The 21,544-nt window shown below is 39.5% G+C and overlaps 4 protein-coding genes across 4 annotated transcripts; 2 read left to right on the top strand and 2 right to left on the bottom strand.

The window, feature by feature from the left end:
- The first annotated feature begins 2,193 nt into the window (after positions 1-2,193).
- Positions 2,194-4,024, top strand: LOC138199167 (vascular cell adhesion protein 1-like). The gene is made up of 5 exons (XM_069151107.1): positions 2,194-2,266; positions 2,419-2,814; positions 3,162-3,464; positions 3,559-3,822; positions 3,936-4,024. Exons 1-5 carry the CDS (start codon positions 2,194-2,196, stop codon positions 4,022-4,024), a joined length of 1,125 nt encoding a protein of 374 aa, XP_069007208.1.
- Positions 4,025-6,599: 2,575 nt separating this feature from the next.
- Positions 6,600-7,805, bottom strand: LOC138199166 (phosphoenolpyruvate carboxykinase, cytosolic [GTP]-like; the record flags this gene model as incomplete). The annotated part of the gene is made up of 2 exons (XM_069151106.1): positions 7,453-7,805; positions 6,600-7,012 (listed from the first exon to the last, which is right to left on the bottom strand). Coding segments are annotated over exons 1-2 (525 nt in total), but the record flags the coding sequence as incomplete, so codon positions are not given.
- Positions 7,806-14,226: 6,421 nt separating this feature from the next.
- Positions 14,227-17,002, bottom strand: LOC138199165 (phosphoenolpyruvate carboxykinase [GTP], mitochondrial-like). The gene is made up of 4 exons (XM_069151105.1): positions 16,994-17,002; positions 16,421-16,583; positions 15,971-16,066; positions 14,227-15,530 (listed from the first exon to the last, which is right to left on the bottom strand). Exons 1-4 carry the CDS (start codon positions 17,000-17,002, stop codon positions 15,061-15,063), a joined length of 738 nt encoding a protein of 245 aa, XP_069007206.1. The 3' UTR covers positions 14,227-15,060.
- Positions 17,003-19,186: 2,184 nt separating this feature from the next.
- On the top strand, positions 19,187-20,760 carry LOC138199224 (myeloid cell surface antigen CD33-like). Its single transcript, XM_069151160.1, has 3 exons — positions 19,187-19,314; positions 19,468-19,863; positions 20,211-20,760. Exons 1-3 carry the CDS (start codon positions 19,242-19,244, stop codon positions 20,615-20,617), a joined length of 876 nt encoding a protein of 291 aa, XP_069007261.1. The 5' UTR covers positions 19,187-19,241; the 3' UTR covers positions 20,618-20,760.
- The last annotated feature ends 784 nt before the right edge of the window (positions 20,761-21,544 follow it).

Raw genomic sequence — 21,544 nt, 5'->3', positions numbered from 1 at the left:
TTCTTAGAGCAACTCTGAAACCCTTATCTTAGTGAGATGTAGCTGACACCGTTGCTAGGTAGGATACGTCCTTCTAAAAGATGTGATTGGCTAATAAAATAAAAAGCTCTGTGTTAACGGGCACAGAACGGACAGTGACCTCCAGTGGAAATGAAATGAACTGCATCCTATTAAGAGGCTGTGAAAGTGCTGCAAGTGTTTGTTTGCTCTCTGCTGATGAAGGATGTGACAGACTCGAGTCATCACTGCTGCACTGCAGCATTTTTACAACTGACAAATATCTCATTGCTGTGATCACTTTCAACTCTGGTGTTGTTATGTTATTGCATTAAGTTGGAGAAGTGAGCGTGTTTCTAATGATTTCAACCACAAACATAATCAAAGCATTATATAATCTTCAGTGTTTCATCAACTTACTGTCATTCAGTGTTCGAAGAATATTTCTTATAAATCTTACTTTCGCAAAAAAAGTCCTCCTCCCTGCTCATCACAGTTTTTCACCACAAAATGATGTGAATAACTTTTATCTTTAAAATGATCTACTCTGAACATTAAGTTAAAATTCTTAGAAAACCTTTATTTTTGGTCACTTGGAGTAACTTTTAGTACAAGAAATCTTTTTTTATGCAACCGTGTCGACCCATTTCCAAACATGACATCGCTTTGGTTTACCACTAGGTGGCACTGTATACACTACAACTGTTCATTGCACACTTCAAATGGGACTAATGATAATAAGTCTCTGTTAACAATGAAACAAACACCTGATTAAAGCTAAAATGGTGTGTCTGTGTGTGTGTGTGTGTGTGTGTGTGTGTGTGTGTGTGTTTCCATGTGTGTGTGTGTGTGTGTAGGTGTCATAGAGAAGTGGTTGGATGAATGATGATGACTTCATTAGAATAAGCTTAGTCCTTCAAGTAAACAGGAAGTTGGTTCTTTGTGTTCTGCAGGATTCTCACTGTGACTGCAGCCACGTTGTTTCATAAGTTTCTTCATCATGTCGACACAAGAATTATTTCTATTGATCACATTTGGTTTTTATTCATTTATATGAAAGTCTTTGCTTCTGTTTGTTGGCTGAAATTTATTGACACGTGAAAAATAATCAAACACTTTAACTCTGCACTGCATGAAGTTCACAGCTCTCAACTTTTTCTAATAATATTTCTCATTAACATCTGAGAAAAATTCAACAAATTCCTCATCTGATCTGCAGTCAGTCATTTTTCCTTCAAGCTCGTCAGGTGCTCTGAAAGCAAAACACACTTCATTTAAATATAAGAAACGTAGCATCAACGAGAGTTTTGTTTTCTTTGATTTGATGCCATTTAAACTAATTTCAGGAGTTTGTGTCACCAGGAGACATTGAAATGTTCATAGTTCAATAATTTATAATCTGTCATCCTTGTAATCATCAATAGTTAACAGGGAACTACAAATATAAATCTTCTTTAGTTAGCAGAGTTTAAAAAGCAACACAAGTTACATTCATGTTAAAACAGATTTCCTGCAGAAGAAACAGCAGTTCGTTCAAACTAAACTAAACATGTTCAACATATTACACATCTGACTGTTAAATCTACTGTTCAGCAGACAGATGAAGGTCAGACATGTGATTAAAACCATGTTTGAGAATGAATACGTCATTCACACCCTGCTGAGCTCAAGATGCCCCAAAAAGGTGACTTCCTCTTTGACAGAGTCGGGGCAGGAAGGATGAAGACTTCGTGGAACAACAAGTCTCTTTGCTTTTACATGACAGCAAACAAACAGGGAAGTTGGTTATTTGATCGGCGGCTGAACAACTCAACTTCTTTCTCCGTTTGAGCTGCAGATTCATTCGGTAAGAAAACTACATTTTTTAATTTTTTTTCACCTGAGCAAAAACTCATTTTATATTTTATGAATTAGTTTTACTGAAATAAATCACAAATAAATTTCTGGCTGTTTCTGTAAAATTTAAACTGTAACATCAAGAAGTAATTTGGGTGATTGAGATTCTGAAATTTTGAAAACTTTCAACAGATGTTAGTAATCGTCATTTCTAAAGCAAACATCTGGTTGTTTGGGGAAATTTTCTGGTTTGAATGTGTGAATTTGATGTTGCTTTAAAAATGTCAATACTTTGTTAAAATTGTTCTTTGATTAAGACACTAAAATACAACATGGTTTTCTTCTTTTTGCAGTCTGGAGATGAATTTCCTGGCAGCTCTGTCTGTGAACGTGGTGACAGTCAACATGTTACTGAGTGTCTTCTTTCTTCCAGGTGAGCTGTTTGTTCACTCACTTTTATTTACAGACTCGCATCATTCAAACTTTCTAATATTTGAAAGGACTTTTTTTAAAGGACTCATACATGTTGCAGGATTGTAGTTTATATATAAAGAACTTGTATTAATCATTCTTCTGATTTTACAGGTGTTTTGGCTGCTTGTCTTTATCATATAAACCTCACCATCACTGCACCAAAGCAGATAGAAGCACTGAGTGGATCCTGTTTGCAAATCCCTTGTTCTTTTACACCAAAACCATCGACACCATCGACATCATCATTTGACAGCAAAAGAGAAATCTTTGGAGTGTGGATTAAAAATAATCAAAATATCTTCACCAGTCAACATAATGTAGTTTTCAACAGTAGTGGGAACGTTTCCAAATATCCAATGAAAATTACTGGAAACTTGAATGAAACAAACTGCACCTCTCTGTTCTCTAATTTAATTACAAATCATTCAGACAAATACTTCTTCAGAATTGAGAACTGGCCGTTCAGGTCAACAGCTGTTTGTGATCCTCTTCAAATAACAGTTAAAGGTAACAAAGTTTTGTTTTTATTAATCTATTATATTATTGTTCAGAATAAAATGTGAAATAAGGAGAAGTTTTAATTTAAAAGACCAAACACCATGAATATAATCTTCACTGTGAAATTAAACATGAACTGTAGGATTATCAGCAATATCAGTGAAGATCCTGCTGGGACACAGTATACATTAAACAATCTTTGATTTTAATATCTTCAATCCTTCACATTTATCATCACTTTTTTACGTGTCGGATCAAATAATTTACAGTGTTTGGCCAAGTCTTTGTTATTTGTCTAGTGTCTAGTAAATGTGCTTTATATTACTGTGTAAAATCTGTTTCATCTGAAAACACAGATTCTCCTCGGAAACCCAGAATTGAAATCTCAGGTGATCTGAAGGAGAAGAAGTCTGTCACTATCACCTGCTCAGCTTTCACTCCCTGTCCACACTCCCCTCCTCAACTCACCTGGACTCTCCAACAAGACTCTCACAACAACATGGAGGAAAACACAGATGGAACCTTTACAACTAAAATCCAGGAGACCGTCACTCTGTCAGACTCACATGATGGAAACAACATCAGCTGCTCTGCCAGATATCCTGTGAATGAAGGACATTTCAAGACAGCAGAGACAGAAGTGACTCTCAATGTTTCATGTGAGATGACCAGAGTTTGTTACTGAATCCTGTCAGCACGTCATGATTCATGTCAGCTGTTTCTAATGAATAAAATCTGTCACTTTCTCCTCAGATGCTCCTAAAGACACCTCAGCATCCATCAGTCCATCAGGTTTAGTGTCAGCAGGCAGCTCGGTGAATCTCACCTGCTCCAGCAGAGCCAAGCCTCCCGTCAGCAGCTTCACCTGGTTCAAGAGCAGCACAGATGGACCCATGAAAGTATCTGAAGGAGAGATTTACAGCTTCAAGATGACCAGTGAGACAGATACAGAAAGTTATTACTGTGTGGCCGCAAATATTTTTGGTAATCAGACGTCATCGTGGATTCAAGTGAATAATGCAGGTAAATGCAAAACTGAATCTGCTCTCTTCTCTTCTGCTGCTGTATAGTTCAGTTATGTTTTGTTTTCATCCATTTTAGAGTATTTTACTATATTAATATAAAATCAGTGAATACCCAATTTATTTACATAAATCTATTAACTTTTCCAAGTATTTTGTCTGTATTCTTTTCGTCAATTAGTCTCATTTTTCCATGAACAGGGAGCTTTCCACTACGGCTTCTACTTATTACAGGGAGCACTGTCATTATTCTCCTACTGGTTGTCTGTATTTGGTAAGTATCATAAATTAAAGCATCTGAATGTTGAAGGTGTTTAAGGTGAGAGCATCATAAATAGGTGATATGGAAATTTGGTTCCTCACATTAAATTTGTTTACCATCAAACAAACATATCATGCAAGTTGTTTTTTGTAGGCGACTTGCTGTTTAATTTATAAACATCAGTCCTCCTTTAGTTTCCCCCACAACCTGCACCAGTTGATTTCAATACGATGTTTGACACTGATGCACATTGAATAATGTATGTTTTATACCAGCCTTTACTCTCTCACTCTATATATAATTACTATGACAGCTCTCTCATGTTTTCCAGCTGGTTCAGGTCCAAATATTCAACTCGTCAACAGACTCAGGTGAGAAAATGCAAAACTTTTTGTTGTACAGTGCTGCACTGTTTTAATTGCACTCTACGAATGTAAATGATGTGAATAGTAAGCAGAACATTATTGAGGTTACTGAGCAGAGACATAGAAAATGTGACAAAACAGCCTGTTAACAAGTCGTTAGTGTGTATGAGTGGCGGCCGGTTTAGGCGCGAGTTGATTGGTTGAAATTAACCCGAGGTCTCCGCCCAACTCTGGATGGAACAACTACAAACCATCGGGGTTGTTTGCAGACCTGTATTCATGCAGTGAAATAGGTTCGGGTTCACACCAGGCCAGATTTATACACCAGCAGAAGTACTTTAAATCTGCTCAGTAACTAACTGCAAACCATTGAAGAGCAGGTCGATGTTCATCAGCTGTTTGAACCAAATATTAAATAACTGTGAGGTGTGTTAACTTAACAAATATGACATTAGCTCTCTAATTTCTGACCCATTTACAGTGAAATGCAACAGAAGCATTGATGCAGTTGATACATCGGACCTGATGATGACGGATTCATCTCCCAACATTTCTAATTCAGTACATTTTCCCCTCAGAGTCAAACAAGGGAGGAGTTTGCTCTTCAAGTGCCGGCCAATGTAAAACAGGAGGAGATCCATTATGAAGATGTCAGCTTCTCCAGGCAGAGACCTGAACGTCTCACCGTCTCAGTGCAGGACGGCGGACAGCAGCAGGAGACGGAGTACGCACAGGTCCAAGTGTTGAAGGTAGAGAGGAGCGTTACGCACACAGCTGGTGGTCCAGAGGAGCTCTACGCTCAAGTGAAGACAAACTGATTTCAGTTTGGGGATCTCATACTGTAACTTTACTTTTTGCTTTTTCAAGATGTTGATGTTAACAGGCCCTTAACGCCCTGCAGCTCACAGGCTTCAGTCAGTTATGATAATATCACAGTTCATATTTGTGTTCAGACCTCGTACATCTGTTGTACTGCAATAAGTAATCTGCATCTCACATGTACACCAGAAATGAAAGTCTTAAAGCTGTAAACAGGGAACTTAAATATAAATAACAAAAAGCAGCGATGTGAAAGATGAGATTTAGATTAAATATGTTATTTTTACTGTTCTTGTGCCGCTACATCGTTTAAAAAAAAAAAAATGTGTTAAACTACTGCAAAAATAAAGAAGTTACTGCTTCCGCTTTTGAAGATGTTTATTCATTGCACTGTAATAAAAATCTTGGCATACAACTTCAAATAAAAGTTCCAAGTAATCTCAGTTGCATTTATTGGTCCAACATTTCACATATTGTGAGTAAACATCACCTGAAATCTTACAGTTTAATCACAAACATTACAAAAGTGGTGAGATGAAGAATTCGTAGGAGTCCTGGACTACAATGTTCTCACTTTTATTTTTGTAATATCACACTCAATTTAAAATGAAGGGCAATATCTGGTGAGACTCAGTTGATAACGTATTGAAAATGTAATTCAAAAATTGTATTTAGTAAAAGTGTTCAAACTTTATCTGCCCTTTCAGAATTTATCCTTAAAAAAGGTCTTTGGTCGTCAGCCTGTAAACACTCGCAGCCTGGACGCTGCCTGGTTCAAAAAGGCACTACGAGGTTGATTGTACTCCAGCACCACGCCGGGAGTTGTGAGTGAATGGAGGTAGTGACATGAGCTTCTCTCTCTGGGAAACCCGAACATTCACGTCCCTCGCAGCCACCGGTCCCTCAAAGTGTTGCAGCATTAGTGTGAAGTAAGGTTGGTGTTGCAGTGTACATTTGTTTTTCCTAACAGATTTCTCTTCATGCAGAGAAGGGCAGCGGTCACGGACTGAGTTTTCACGCACAGAGAAGGTTAACTAGTGATTGAATAAGTTCTGTATTATTCTGGCTGAGCAGCGAGGCTCTTATAGGAGCTGCTGCCATGTTTGTGGCTTGTATCTCCACCTGGTCATCAGTTTTTATGCTCACCTGTAAAAAGCCTTTCTAAGCTCCACATTTCTCTCTGTATGTAAACCCGGTCAGTGTCTCTGGTTCTGATCCGACTCCTGTGTCTCCCTCCCTTCTTCTGCTGTACTTCCTGTCAGCAGGGTTTTAACTGTGCACTCTGTCCTCCAGCGCCTTCAGCTCGGCCTCCACCTGAGCCGGCAGGTCGGCTCCGAGCTGCTGGGTGAAGTAGGCTCTCAGCTCCTTGGTCTCCTTCTGCCAGAAAGGCTCGGGCACGTCGAACAGGGCGCCCATATCCACCTTGCCGCCGAGGCCTTTGGTTTCGATGGCGCCGTCGACCGGCAGCCAGCCGATGATGCTCTTCTTGGCCGCCTCGTCCTCCCTCTCCCTGCCGCAGCGCTTGAAGATCCACTCCAGCACGCGGGCGTTTTCGCCGAAGCCGGGCCAGAGGAAGGCGCCGCTCGCCGGGTCTTTCCTGAACCAGTTGACGTGGAAGATCTTGGGCAGGTGAGTCGGCGCCTTTCGGCTCTGCATGCTCAGCCGGTGAGCGAGGTAGTCGCCAAAGTTGTAGCCGAAGAACGGACGCATGGCGAAGGGGTCGTGCGTGATCATCTTGCCTGAAGGAAAAACAGTTGAATACTTTGTAAATGTGATGAAGCTTCAGTTTAGTTTATTGAGTTTATTTATAAGAGGGAGCATGTACAAAATACATTCATCTCAAAAAGATGCTTTGTACCACATCTAGCTACGAGCTCATTTCTATCTGCAGTCCCTGGAGAGGTGAAAGGAAACAATACAACTCAGAGCGAGATACAATCATGCATGTATCCAAAATGTATAAAAACAGGTTGTCAAATGTAAAATGATTATTTAAAATGAACTTTTTAGCTTCACGGGTGAAGAAACCTCTGCAGGTTTTTAGATTGACGTCGAGCTCGTTTGATTCATGAAAAGTTCATTTAAAGTCCGTGTCTGACCATTGTCTTAAAATACATCATCAACAGAAGGATTCTGGATCAACCTGAAGCTCAACAGAGCATCATGTGGATTTTCGTACCTTTATGCTCAGCAGCTGCTGTGACCTCTGACCTCATCGAGGCTCCGACGAACACACCGTGCTGCCAGTTGAAAGACTCGTAGACCAGAGGGACTCCTGACAACATCAGCATTTCATCATGTTTACTGCACAGCTTCTGTCCGTTATAAATGTTCTTGTGCTGATATGAAACTGGTGTTTATGCTGTAATGACTCAAACTTATATTACGTTAAAGAAGAAGACAGAAACATCGTGTTGCATCAGGCAGACCGTGCACAGTGTACTTAAATACTTGAAGTCACTTCAAAAGCTTTTCCAGGATATAAAAACTGTCTAATTAGAAATAATCTACCTGTAGAAACAAAGAAAGAAAAGAAGGATTCTCCACATTTTTGCGGCTTCTTTTTCCCTCTAATTCTAATACGAGGTCAAAGTAAAAAAACCTCTTCATCTGTGTCGTCGACACCAACCTTCAGGCCTCCTGCCACCGAAGATGATGGCGTCAATGGGAACGCCCTCCTCGCTCTCCCACTGGGGGTCGATGATGGGACACTGAGCCGCCGGGGCGCAGAAGCGGGAGTTGGGGTGAGCGCAGGGTGTCGAGCTTCCTGTGTAGAAAGAGGACAGTTTGTTCTACCTTCAGCGTTCATAGTGTTATTTAATGTGAGAGATTGGATCCAGAACTTATCTGCTGTCTGCTGTTTATCTCAGTTCATACTGTGTCTGATCTTCACAAACAGTTCCTCTCAGCGAGCTCCAAACTTCAAAAAAATGTTGAGCAAAGTGGTCTTAAGAGTGAGTTAGTAAACTTCTTAGAGCAACTCTGAAACCCTTATCTTAGTGAGATGTAGCTGACACCGTTGCTAGGTAGGATACGTCCTTCTAAAAGATGTGATTGGCTAATAAAATAAAAAGCTCTGTGTTAACGGGCACAGAACGGACAGTGACCTCCAGTGGAAATGAAATGAACTGCATCCTATTAAGAGGCTGTGAAAGTGCTGCAAGTGTTTGTTTGCTCTCTGCTAATGAAGGATGTGACAGACTCGAGTCATCACTGCTGCACTGCAGCATTTTTACAACTGATAAATATCTCGTTGCTGTGATCATTTTCAATTCTGGTATTATTATGTTATTGCATTAAGTTGGAGAAGTTTTATTTGATTTTTTTTTTTTTTGATTTTATACACTTTATTAATCCCCGAGGGGAAATTTCTTCACTACAGCAGGGGGGCTCTCAGGGGGGAGCTGCTGCAGCAGGCTGCCACTAGCGCGGCGCCAGGTCACCTGACCTGAGGTGCATGTTTTTGGATGATGGGAGGAAGCCGGAGAACCCGGAGAGAACCCGCGCAAGCACAGGGAGAACATGCAAACTCCGCACAGAAAGGCCCAGGACCGGATTCGAACCCGGAACCTTTTTTGCTGTGAGGTGACAGTGCTAACCACTGCAAGTGAGCGTGTTTCTAATGATTTCAACCACAAACATAATCAAAGCATTATATAATCTTCAGTGTTTCATCAATTTACTGTCATTCAGTGTTCGAAGAACATTTCTTATAAATCTTACTTTCGCAAAAAAAGTCTTCCTCCCTGCTCATCACAGTTTTTCACCACAAAATGATGTGAATAACTTTTATCTTTTAAAATGATCTACTCTGAACTTTAAGTTAAAATTCTTAGAAAACCTTTATTTTTGGTCACTTGGAGTAACTTTTAGTACAAGAAATCTTTTTTTATGCAACCGTGTCGACCCATTTCCAAACATGACATCGCTTTGGTTTACCACTAGGTGGCACTGTATACACTACAACTGTTCAGTGCACACTTCAAATGGGACTAATGATAAGAAGTCTCTGTTAACAATGAAACAAACACCTGATTAAAGCTAAAATGGTGTGTGTGTGTGTGTGTGTGTGTTTGTGTGTGTGTGTGTGTGTGTGTGTGTAGGTGTCATAGAGAAGTGGTTGGATGAATGATGATGACTTCATCAGAAAAAGTTGAGTCCTTCAAGTAAACAGGAAGTTGGTTCTTTGTGTTCTGCAGGATTCTCACTGTGACTGCAGCCACGTTGTTTCATAAGTTTCTTCATCATGTCGACACAAGAATTATTTCTATTGATCACATTTGGTTTTTATTCATTTATATGAAAGACTTTGCTTCTATTTGTTGGCTGAAATTTATTGACAAGTGAAAAATAATCAAACACATTAACTCTGCGCTGCATGAAGTTCACAGTTCTCAACTTTTTCTAATAATATTTCTCATTAACATCTGAGAAAACTTCAACAATTTCCTCATCTGATCTGCAGTCAGTCATTTTTCCTTCAAGCTCGTCAGGTGCTCTGAAAGCAAAACACACTTCATTTAAATATAAGAAACGTAGCATCAACTAGAGTTTTGTTTTCTTTGATTTGATGCCATTTAAACTAAAGTCAGTAGTTTGTGTCACCAGGAGACGTTGAAATGTTCATAGTTCAATAATTTATAATCTGTCATCCTTGTAATCATCAATAGTTAACAGGGAACTACAAATATAAATCTTCTTTAGTTAGCAGAGTTTAAAAAGCAACACAAGTTACATTCATGTTAAAACAGATTTCCTGCAGAAGAAACAGCAGTTCGTTCAAACTAAACTAAACATGTTCAACATATTACACATCTGACTGTTAAATCTACTGTTCAGCAGACAGATGAAGGTCAGACATGTGATTAAAACCATGTTTGAGAATGAATACGTCATTCACACCCTGCTGAGCTCAAGATGCCCCAAAAAGGTGACTTCCTCTTTGACAGAGTCGGAGCAGGAAGGATGAAGACTTCGTGGAACAACAAGTCTCTTTGCTTTTACATGACAGCAAACAAACAGGGAAGTTGGTTATTTGATCGGCGGCTGATCAACTCAACTTCTTTCTCCGTTTGAGCTGCAGATTCATTCGGTAAGAAAACTACATTTTTAAAGTTTTTTCACCTGAGCGAAAACTAATTTTAAATTTTATTAATTAGTTTTACTGAAATAAATCACAAGTACATTTCCGGCTGCTTCTGTAAAATTTAAACTGTAACATCAAGAAGTAAATTTGGGTTATTTAGATTTAGAAATTTTGAAAACTTTCAACAGATGTTAGTAATCGTCATTTCTAACACAAACATCTGGTTGTTTGGGGAAATTTTCTGGTTTGAATGTCTGAATTTGATGTTGCTTTAAAAATGTCAATACTTTGTTAAAATTGTTCTTTGATTAAGACACTAAAATACAACATGGTTTTCTTCTTTTTCCAGTCTGGAGATGAATTTCCTGGCAGCTCTGTCTGTGAACGTGGTGACAGTCAACATGTTACTGAGTGTCTTCTTTCTTCCAGGTGAGCTGTTTGTTCACTCACTTTTATTTACAGACTCGCATCATTCAAACTTTCTAATATTTGAAAGGACTTTTTTTAAAGGACTCATACATGTTGCAGGATTGTAGTTTATATATAAAGAACTTGTATTAATCATTCTTCTGATTTTACAGGTGTTTTGGCTGCTTGTCTTTATCATACAGACCTCACCATCACTGCACCAAAGCAGATGGAAGCACTGAGTGGATCCTGTTTGCAAATCCCTTGTTCTTTTACACCAAAACCATCGACACCATCGACATCATCATTTGACAGCAAAAGAGAAATCTTTGGAGTGTGGATTAAAAATAATCAAAATATCTTCACCAGTCAAAATAATGTAGTTTTCAACAGTAGTGTGAAAGTTTCCAAATATCCAATGAAAATTACTGGAAACTTGAATGAAACAAACTGCACCACTCTGTTCTCTAATTTAAGTACAAATCATTCAGACAAATACTTCTTCAGAATTGAGAACTGGCCGTTCAGGTCAACAGCTGTTTGTGATCCTCTTCAAATAACAGTTAAAGGTAACAAAGTTTTGTTTTTATTAATCTATTATATTATTGTTCAGAATAAAATGTGAAATAAGGAGAAGTTTTAATTTAAAAGACCAAACACCATGAATATAATCTTCACTGTGAAATTAAACATGAACTGTAGGATTATCAGCAGTATCAGTGAAGATCCTGCTGGGACACAGTATACATTAAACAATCTTTGATTTTAATATCTTCAATCCTTCACATTTATCATCACTTTTTTACGTGTCGGATCAAATAATTTACAGTGTTTGGCCAAGTCTTTGTTATTTGTCTAGTGTCTAGTAAATGTGCTTTATATTACTGTGTAAAATCTGTTTCATCTGAAACCACAGATTCTCCTTGGAAACCCAGAATTGAAATCTCAGGTGATCTGAAGGAGAAGAAGTCTGTCACTATCACCTGCTCAGCTTTCACTCCCTGTCCACACTCCCCTCCTCAACTCACCTGGACTCTCCAACAAGACTCTCACAACAACATGGAGGAAAACACAGATGGAACCTTTACAACTAAAATCCAGGAGACCGTCACTCTGTCAGACTCACATGATGGAGACATCAGCTGCTCTGCCAGATATCCTGTGAATGAAGGAGATTTCAAGACAGCAGAGACAGAAGTGACTCTCAATGTTTCATGTGAGAAGACCAGAGTTTGTTACTGGATCCTGTCAGCACGTCATGATTCATGTCAGCTGTTTCTGATGAATAAAATCTGTCACTTTCTCCTCAGATGCTCCTAAAGACACCTCAGCATCCATCAGTCCATCAGGTTTGGTGTCAGCAGGCAGCTCGGTGAATCTCACCTGCTCCAGCAGAGCCAAGCCTCCCGTCAGCAGCTTCACCTGGTTCAAGAACAGCACAGATGGACCCATGAAAGTAGCTGAAGGAGAAATTTACAGCTTCAAGATGACCAATGAGACAGATACAGAAAGTTATTACTGTGTGGCCGCAAATATTTTTGGTAATCAGACGTCATCGTGGATTCAAGTGAATAATGCAGGTAAATGCAGAACTGAATCTGCTCTCTTCTCTTCTGCTGCTGTAGAGTTCAATTATGTTTTGTTTTAATCCATTATAGAGCATTTTACTATATTAATATAAAATCAGTGAAAACCCAATTTATTTACTTAAATCTATTAACTTTTCCAAGTATTTTGTCTGTATTCTTTTAGTCACTTAGTCTCATTTTTCCAGGAACAGGGAGCTTTCCACTATGGCTTCTACTTATTGTGAAGAGTACTTTCATTACTCTCATCCCTCTGGTTGTCTGTATTTGGTAAGTATCATAAATTAAAGCATCTGAATGTTGAAGGTGTTTAAGGTGAGAGCATCATAAATAGGTCATATGGAAATTTGGTTCCTCACATTAAATTTGTTTACCATCAAACAAACATATCATGCAAGTTGTTTTATGTAGGCGACTTGCTGTTTAATTTATAAACATCAGTCCTCCTTTAGTTTCCCCCACAACCTCCACCAGTTGATTTCAATAAGATGTTTGTCACTGATGCACATTGAATAATGTATGTTTTATACCAGTCTTTACTCTCTCACTCTATATATAATTACTATGACAGCTCTCTCATGTTTTCCAGCTGGTTCAGGTCCAAATATTCAACTCGTCAACAGACTCAGGTGAGAAAATGCAAAACTTTTTGTTGTACAGTGCTGCACTGTTTTAATTGCACTCTACGAATGTAAATGATGTGAATAGTAAGCAGAACATTATTGAGGTTACTGAGCAGAGACATAGAAAATGTGACACAACAGCCTGTTAGCAAGTCGTTAGTGTGTATGAGTGGCGGCCGGTTTAGGCGCGAGTTGATTGGTTGAAATTAACCCGAGGTCTCCGCCAACTCTGGATGGAACAACTACAAACCATCGGGGTTGTTTGCAGACCTGTATTCATGCAGTGAAATAGGTTCGGGTTCACACCAGGCCAGATTTATACACCAGCAGAAGTACTTTAAATCTGCTCAGTAACTAAATGTAAACCATTGAAGAGCAGGTCGATGTTCATCAGCTGTTTGAACCAAATATTAAATAACTGTGAGGTGTGTTAACTTAACAAATATGACATTAGCTCTCTAATTTCTGACCCATTTACAGTGAAATGCAACAGAAGCATTGATGCAGTTGATACATCGGACCTGATGATGACGGATTCATCTCCCAACATTTCTAATTCAGTACATTTTCCCCTCAGAGTCAAACAAGGGAGGAGTTTGCTCTTCAAGTGCCGGCCAATGTAAAAGAGGAGGAGATCCATTATGAAGATGTCAGCTTCTCCAGGAAGAGACCTGAACGTCTCACCGTCTCAGTGCAGGACGGCGGACAGCAGCAGGAGACGTAGTAGCACAGGTCCAAGTGTTGAAGGTAGAGAGGAGCGTTACGCACACAGCTGGTGGTCCAGAGGAGCTCTTCGCTCAAGTGAAGACAAACTGATTTCAGTTTGGGGATCTCATACTGTAACTTTACTTTTTGCTTTTTCAAGATGTTGATGTTAACAGGCCCTTAACGCCCTGCAGCTCACAGGCTTCAGTCAGTTATGATAATATCACAGTTCATTTTTGTGTTCAGACTTCGTACATCTGTTGTACTGCAATAAGTAATCTGCATCTCACGTACACCAGAAATAAAAGTCTTAAAGCTGTAAACAGGGAACTTAAATATAAATAACAAAAAGCAGCAATGTGAAAGATGAGATTTAGATTAAATATGTTATTTTTACTGTTCTTGTGCCGCTACATCGTTTTAAAAAAAAAAAAAGTGTTAAACTACTGCAAAAATAAAGAAGTCACTGCTTCCGCTTTTGAAGATGTTTATTCATTGCACTGTAATAAAAATCTTGGCATACAACTTCAAATAAAAATTCCAAGTAATCTCAGTTGCATTTATTGGTCCAACATTTCACATATTGTGAGTAAACATCACCTGAAATCTTACAGTTTAATCACAAACATTACAAAAGTGGTGAGATGAAGAATTCATAGGAGTCCTGGACTACAATGTTCTCACTTTTATTTTTGTAATATCACACTCAATTTAAAATGAAGGGCAATATCTGGTGAGACTCAGTTGATAACGTATTGAAAATGTAATTCAAAACTTTTATTTCGTAAAAGTGTTCAAACTTTATCTGCCCTTTCAGAATTTAGCCTTAAAAAATGTCTTTGGTCGTCAGCCTGTAAACACTCGCAGCCTGGACACTGCCTGGTTCAAAAAGGCACTACGAGGTTGATTGTACTCCAGCACCACGCCGGGAGTTGTGAGTGAATGGAGGTAGTGACATGAGCTTCTCTCTCTGGGAAACCCGAACATTCACGTCCCTCGCAGCCACCGGTCCCTCAAAGTGTTGCAGCATTAGTGTGAAGTAAGGTTGGTGTTGCAGTGTACATTTGGTTTTCCTAACAGATTTCTCTTCATGCAGAGAAGGGCAGCGGTCACGGACTGAGTTTTCATGCACAGAGAAGGTTAACTAGTGATTGAATAAGTTCTGTATTATTCTGACTGAGCAGCGAGGCTCTTATAGGAGCTGCTGCCATGTTTGTGGCTTGTATCTCCACCTGGTCATCAGTTTTGATGCTCACCTGTAAAAAGCCTTTCTAAGCGCCACATTTCTCTCTGTATGTAAACCCGGTCAGTGGCTCTGGTTCTGATCCGACTCCTGTGTCTCCCTCCCTTCTTCTGCTGTACTTCCTGTCAGCAGGGTTTTAACTGTGCACTCTGTCCTCCAGCGCCTTCAGCTCGGCCTCCACCTGAGCCGGCAGGTCGGTTCCGACCTGCTGGGTGAAGTAGGCTCTCAGCTCCTTGGTCTCCTTCTGCCAGAAAGGCTCGGGCACGTCGAACAGGGCGCCCATATCCACCTTGCCGCCGAGGCCTTTGGTTTCGATGGCGCCGTCGACCGGCAGCCAGCCGATGATGCTCTTCTTGGCCGCCTCGTCCTCCCTCTCCCTGCCGCAGCGCTTGAAGATCCACTCCAGCACGCGGGCGTTTTCGCCGAAGCCGGGCCAGAGGAAGGCGCCGCTCGCCGGGTCTTTCCTGAACCAGTTGACGTGGAAGATCTTGGGCAGGTGAGTCGGCGCCTTTCGGCTCTGCATGCTCAGCCGGTGAGCGAGGTAGTCGCCAAAGTTGTAGCCGAAGAACGGACGCATGGCGAAGGGGTCGTGCGTGATCATCTTGCCTGAAGGAAAAACAGTTGAATACTTTGTAAATGTGATGAAGCTTCAGTTTAGTTTATTGAGTTTATTTATAAGAGGGAGCATGTACAAAATACATTCATCTCAAAAAGATGCTTTGTACCACATCTAGCTACGAGCTCATTTCTATCTGCAGTCCCTGGAGAGGTGAAAGGAAACAATACAACTCAGAGCGAGATACAATCATGCATGTATCCAAAATGTATAAAAACAGGTTGTCAAATGTAAAATGATTATTTAAAATGAACTTTTTAGCTTCACGGGTGAAGAAACCTCTGCAGGTTTTTAGATTGACGTCGAGCTCGTTTGATTCATGAAAAGTTCATTTAAAGTCCGTGTCTGACCATTGTCTTAAAATACATCATCAACAGAAGGATTCTGGATCAACCTGAAGCTCAACAGAGCATCATGTGGATTTTCGTACCTTTATGCTCAGCAGCTGCTGTGACCTCTGACCTCATCGAGGCTCCGACGAACACACCGTGCTGCCAGTTGAAAGACTCGTAGACCAGAGGGACTCCTGACAACATCAGCATTTCATCATGTTTACTGCACAGCTTCTGTCCGTTATAAATGTTCTTGTGCTGATATGAAACTGGTGTTTATGCTGTAATGACTCAAACTTATATTACGTTAAAGAAGAAGACAGAAACATCGTGTTGCATCAGGCAGACCGTGCACAGTGTACTTAAATACTTGAAGTCACTTCAAAAGCTTTTCCAGGATATAAAAACTGTCTAATTAGAAATAATCTACCTGTAGAAACAAAGAAAGAAAAGAAGGATTCTCCACATTTTTACGGCTTCTTTTTCCCTCTAATTCTAATACGAGGTCAAAGTAAAAAAACCTCTTCATCTGTGTCGTCAACACCAACCTTCAGGCCTCCTGCCACCGAAGATGATGGCGTCAATGGGAACGCCCTCCTCGCTCTCCCACTGGGGGTCGATGATGGGACACTGAGCCGCCGGGGCGCAGAAGCGGGAGTTGGGGTGAGCGCAGGGTGTCGAGCTTCCTGTGTAGAAAGAGGACAGTTTGTTCTACCTTCAGCGTTCATAGTGTTGTTTAATGTGAGAGATTGGATCCAGAACTTATCTGCTGTCTGCTGTTTATCTCAGTTCATACTGTGTCTGATCTTCACAAACAGTTCCTCTCAGCGAGCTCCAAACTTCAAAAAAATGTTGAGCAAAGTGGTCTTAAGAGTGAGTTAGTAAACTTCTTAGAGCAACTCTGAAACCCTTATCTTAGTGAGATGTAGCTGACACCGTTGCTGGGTAGGATACGTTCTTCTAAAAGATGTGATTGGCTAATAAAATAAAAAGCTCTGTGTTAACGGGCACAGAACGGACAGTGACCTCCAGTGGAAATGAAATGAACTGCATCCTATTAAGAGGCTGTGAAAGTGCTGCAAGTGTTTGTTTGCTCTCTGCTGATGAAGGATGTGACAGACTCGAGTCATCACTGCTGCACTGCAGCATTTTTACAACTGATAAATATCTCATTGCTGTGATCACTTTCAATTGTGGTGTTATTATGTTATTGCATTAAGTTGGAGAAGTTTTATTTGATTTTTTATTTTTTATTTTATACACTTTATTAATCCCCGAGGGGAAATTTCTTCACTACAGCAGGGGGGCTCTCAGGGGGGAGCTGCTGCAGCAGGCTGCCACTAGCGCGGCGCCAGGTCACCTGACCTGAGGTGCATGTTTTTGGATGATGGGAGGAAGCCGGAGAACCCGGAGAGAACCCGCGCAAGCACAGGGAGAACATGCAAACTCCGCACAGAAAGGCCCAGGACCGGATTCGAACCCGGAACCTTTTTTGCTGTGAGGTGACAGTGCTAACCACTGCAAGTGAGCGTGTTTCTAATGATTTCAAGCACAAACATAATCAAAGCATTATATAATCTTCAGTGTTTCATCAATTTACTGTCATTCAGTGTTCGAAGAACATTTCTTATAAATCTTACTTTCGCAAAAAAAGTCTTCCTCCCTGCTCATCACAGTTTTTCACCACAAAATGATGTGAATAACTTTTATCTTTTAAAATTATCTACTCTGAACTTTAAGTTAAAATTCTTAGAAAACCTTTATTTTTGGTCACTTGGAGTAACTTTTAGTACAAGAAATCTTTTTTTATGCAACCGTGTCGACCCATTTCCAAACATGACATCGCTTTGGTTTACCACTAGGTGGCACTGTATACACTACAACTGTTCAGTGCACACTTCAAATGGGACTAATGATAAGAAGTCTCTGTTAACAATGAAACAAACACCTGATTAAAGCTAAAATGGTGTGTGTGTGTGTGTGTGTGTGTGTGTGTGTGTTTGTGTGTGTGTGTGTGTGTGTGTGTGTAGGTGTCATAGAGAAGTGGTTGGATGAATGATGATGACTTCATGAGAAAAAGTTGAGTCCTTCAAGTAAACAGGAAGTTGATTCTTTGTGTTCTGCAGGATTCTCACTGTGACTGCAGCCACGTTGTTTCATAAGTTTCTTCATCATGTCGACACAAGAATTATTTCTATTGATCACATTTGGTTTTTATTCATTTATATGAAAGACTTTGCTTCTATTTGTTGGCTGAAATTTATTGACAAGTGAAAAATAATCAAACACATTAACTCTGCGCTGCATGAAGTTCACAGCTCTCAACTTTTTCTAATAATATTTCTCATTAACATCTGAGAAAACTTCAACAAATTCCTCATCTGATCTGCAGTCAGTCATTTTTCCTTCAAGCTCGTCAGGTGCTCTGAAAGCAAAACACACTTCATTTAAATATAAGAAACGTAGCATCAACGAGAGTTTTGTTTTCTTTGATTTGATGCCATTTAAACTAAAGTCAGCAGTTTGTGTCACCAGGAGACGTTGAAATGTTCATAGTTCAATCATTTATAATCTGTCATCCTTGTAATCATCAATAGTTAACAGGGAACTACAAATATAAATCTTCTTTAGTTAGCAGAGTTTAAAAAGCAACACAAGTTACATTCATGTTAAAACAGATTTCCTGCAGAAGAAACAGCAGTTCGTTCAAACTAAACTAAACATGTTCAACATATTACACATCTGACTGTTAAATCTACTGTTCAGCAGACAGATGAAGGTCAGACATGTGATTAAAACCATGTTTGAGAATGAATACGTCATTCACACCCTGCTGACCTCAAGATGCCCCAAAAAGGTGACTTCCTCTTTGACAGAGTCGGAGCAGGAAGGATGAAGACTTCGTGGAACAACAAGTCTCTTTGCTTTTACATGACAGCAAACAAACAGGGAAGTTGGTTATTTGATCGGCGGCTGATCAACTCAACTTCTTTCTCCGTTTGAGCTGCAGATTCATTCGGTAAGAAAACTACATTTTTAAAGTTTTTTCACCTGAGTGAAAACTCATTTTATATTTTATTAATTAGTTTTACTGAAATAAATCACAAGTACATTTCCGGCTGCTTCTGTAAAATTGAAACAGTAACATCAAGAAGTAAATTTGGGTTATTTAGATTTAGAAATTTTGAAAACTTTCAACAGATGTTAGTAATCGTCACTTCTAACACAAACATCTGGTTGTTTGGGGAAATTTTCTGGTTTGAATGTCTGAATTTGATGTTGCTTTAAAAATGTCAATACTTTGTTAAAATTGTTCTTTGATTAAGACACTAAAATACAACATGGTTTTCTTCTTTTTCCAGTCTGGAGATGAATTTCCTGGCAGCTCTGTCTGTGAACGTGGTGACAGTCAACATGTTACTGAGTGTCTTCTTTCTTCCAGGTGAGCTGTTTGTTCACTCACTTTTATTTACAGACTCGCATCATTCAAACTTTCTAATATTTGAAAGGACATTTTTTTAAAGGACTCATACATGTTGCAGGATTGTAGTTTATATATAAAGAACTTGTGTTAATCATTCTTCTGATTTTACAGGTGTTTTGGCTGCTTGTCTTTATCATACAGACCTCAACATCACTGCACCAAAGCAGATGGAAGCACTGAGTGGATCCTGTTTGCAAATCCCTTGTTCTTTTACACCAAAACCATCGACACCATCGACATCATCATTTAACATCACAAGAGAAACCTTTGGAGTGTGGATTAAAAATCATGCTGATATCCGGACCAGTCCACATAATGTAGTTTTCAACAGTAGTGGGAACGTTTCCAAATATCCAATGAAAATTACTGGAAACTTGAATGAAACAAACTGCACCTCTCTGTTCTCTAATTTAAGTACAAATCATTCAGACAAATACTTCTTCAGAATTATGAACTGGCCGTTCAGGGCAACAGCTGTTTGTGATCCTCTTCAAATAACAGTTAAAGGTAACAAAGTTTTGTTTTTATTAATCTATTATATTATTGTTCAGAATAAAATGTGAAATAAGGAGAAGTTTTAATTTAAAAGACCAAACACCATGAATATAATCTTCACTGTGAAATTAAACATGAACTGTAGGATTATCAGCAGTATCAGTGAAGATCCTGCTGGGACACAGTATACATTAAACAATCTTTGATTTTAATATCTTCAATCCTTCACATTTATCATCACTTTTTTACGTGTCGGATCAAATAATTTACAGTGTTTGGCCAAGTCTTTGTTATTTGTCTAGTGTCTAGTAAATGTGCTTTATATTACTGTGTAAAATCTGTTTCATCTGAAACCACAGATTCTCCTCGGAAACCCAGAATTGAAATCTCAGGTGATCTGAAGGAGAAGAAGTCTGTCACTATCACCTGCTCAGCTTTCACTCCCTGTCCACACTCCCCTCCTCAACTCACCTGGACTCTCCAACAAGACTCTCACAACAACATGGAGGAAAACACAGATGGAACCTTTACAACTAAAATCCAGGAGACCGTCACTCTGTCAGACTCACTTGATGGAAACAACATCAGCTGCTCTGCCAGATATCCTGTGAATGAAGGAGATTTCAAGACAGCAGAGACAGAAGTGACTCTCAATGTTTCATGTGAGACGACCAGAGTTTGTTACTGGATCCTGTCAGCACGTCATGATTCATGTCAGCTGTTTCTAATGAATAAAATCTGTCACTTTCTCCTCAGATGCTCCTAAAGACACCTCAGCATCCATCAGTCCATCAGGTTTGGTGTCAGCAGGCAGCTCGGTGAATCTCACCTGCTCCAGCAGAGCCAAGCCTCCCGTCAGCAGCTTCACCTGGTTCAAGAACAGCACAGATGGACCCATGAAAGTAGCTGAAGGAGAAATTTACAGCTTCAAGATGACCAATGAGACAGATACAGAAAGTTATTACTGTGTGGCCGCAAATATTTTTGGTAATCAGACGTCTTCGTGGATTCACGAGAATAATGCAGGTAAATGCAAAACTGAATCTGCTCTCTTCTCTTCTGCTGCTGTATAGTTCAGTTATGTTTTGTTTTAATCCATTTTAGAGTATTTTACTATATTAATATAAAATCAGTGAATACCCAATTTATTTACATAAATCTATTAACTTTTCCAAGTATTTTGTCTGTATTCTTTTCGTCAATTAGTCTCATTTTTCCATGAACAGGGAGCTTTCCACTACGGCTTCTACTTATTACAGGGAGCACTGTCATTATTCTCGTACTGGTTGTCTGTATTTGGTAAGTATCATAAATTAAAGCATCTGAATGTTGAAGGTGTTTAAGGTGAGAGCATCATAAATAGGTGATATGGAAATTTGGTTCCTCACATTAAATTTGTTTACCATCAAACAAACATATCATTCAAGTTGTTTTTTGTAGGCGACTTGCTGTTTAATTTATAAACGTCAGTCCTCCTTTAGTTTCCCCCACAACCTCCACCAGTTGATTTCAATAAGATGTTTGTCACTGATGCTCATTGAATAATGTATGTTTTATACCAACCTTTACTCTCTCACTCTATATATAATTACTATGACAGCTCTCTCATGTTTTCCAGCTGGTTCAGGTCCAAATATTCAACTCGTCAACAGACTCAGGTGAGAAAATGCAAAACTTTTTGGTGTACAGTGCT

This window comes from Embiotoca jacksoni, unplaced genomic scaffold, assembly GCF_022577435.1.
Source record: "Embiotoca jacksoni isolate LCO1_2020_lvr unplaced genomic scaffold, fEmbJac1.0.p SCAF_17, whole genome shotgun sequence".
Lineage (NCBI taxonomy): Eukaryota > Metazoa > Chordata > Actinopteri > Embiotocidae > Embiotoca > Embiotoca jacksoni.
The sequence above is the reverse complement of the archived record's forward strand: the minus strand, read 5'-3'. Positions and strand labels throughout refer to the sequence as shown.

Excerpts from the sequence above, each read along its gene's own strand:
- LOC138199167 (XM_069151107.1), top strand. The coding sequence starts at position 2,194 with ATGAATTTCCTGGCAGCTCTGTCTGTGAACGTGGTGACAGTCAACATG. Across the intron at positions 2,267-2,418 it reads GAGTGTCTTCTTTCTTCCAG|GTGTTTTGGCTGCTTGTCTT; the intron begins GTGAGCTGTTTG and ends CTGATTTTACAG. Across the intron at positions 3,823-3,935 it reads ATCGTGGATTCAAGTGAATA|TGAATACCCAATTTATTTAC; the intron begins ATGCAGGTAAAT and ends ATATAAAATCAG.
- LOC138199165 (XM_069151105.1), bottom strand. Across the intron at positions 16,067-16,420 it reads CGGTGGCAGGAGGCCTGAAG|GAGTCCCTCTGGTCTACGAG; the intron begins GTTGGTGTTGAC and ends TGATGTTGTCAG. Across the intron at positions 15,531-15,970 it reads AGCAGCTGCTGAGCATAAAG|GCAAGATGATCACGCACGAC; the intron begins GTACGAAAATCC and ends TTTTTCCTTCAG.
- LOC138199224 (XM_069151160.1), top strand. The coding sequence starts at position 19,242 with ATGAATTTCCTGGCAGCTCTGTCTGTGAACGTGGTGACAGTCAACATG. Across the intron at positions 19,315-19,467 it reads GAGTGTCTTCTTTCTTCCAG|GTGTTTTGGCTGCTTGTCTT; the intron begins GTGAGCTGTTTG and ends CTGATTTTACAG. Across the intron at positions 19,864-20,210 it reads TCTTCAAATAACAGTTAAAG|ATTCTCCTCGGAAACCCAGA; the intron begins GTAACAAAGTTT and ends CTGAAACCACAG.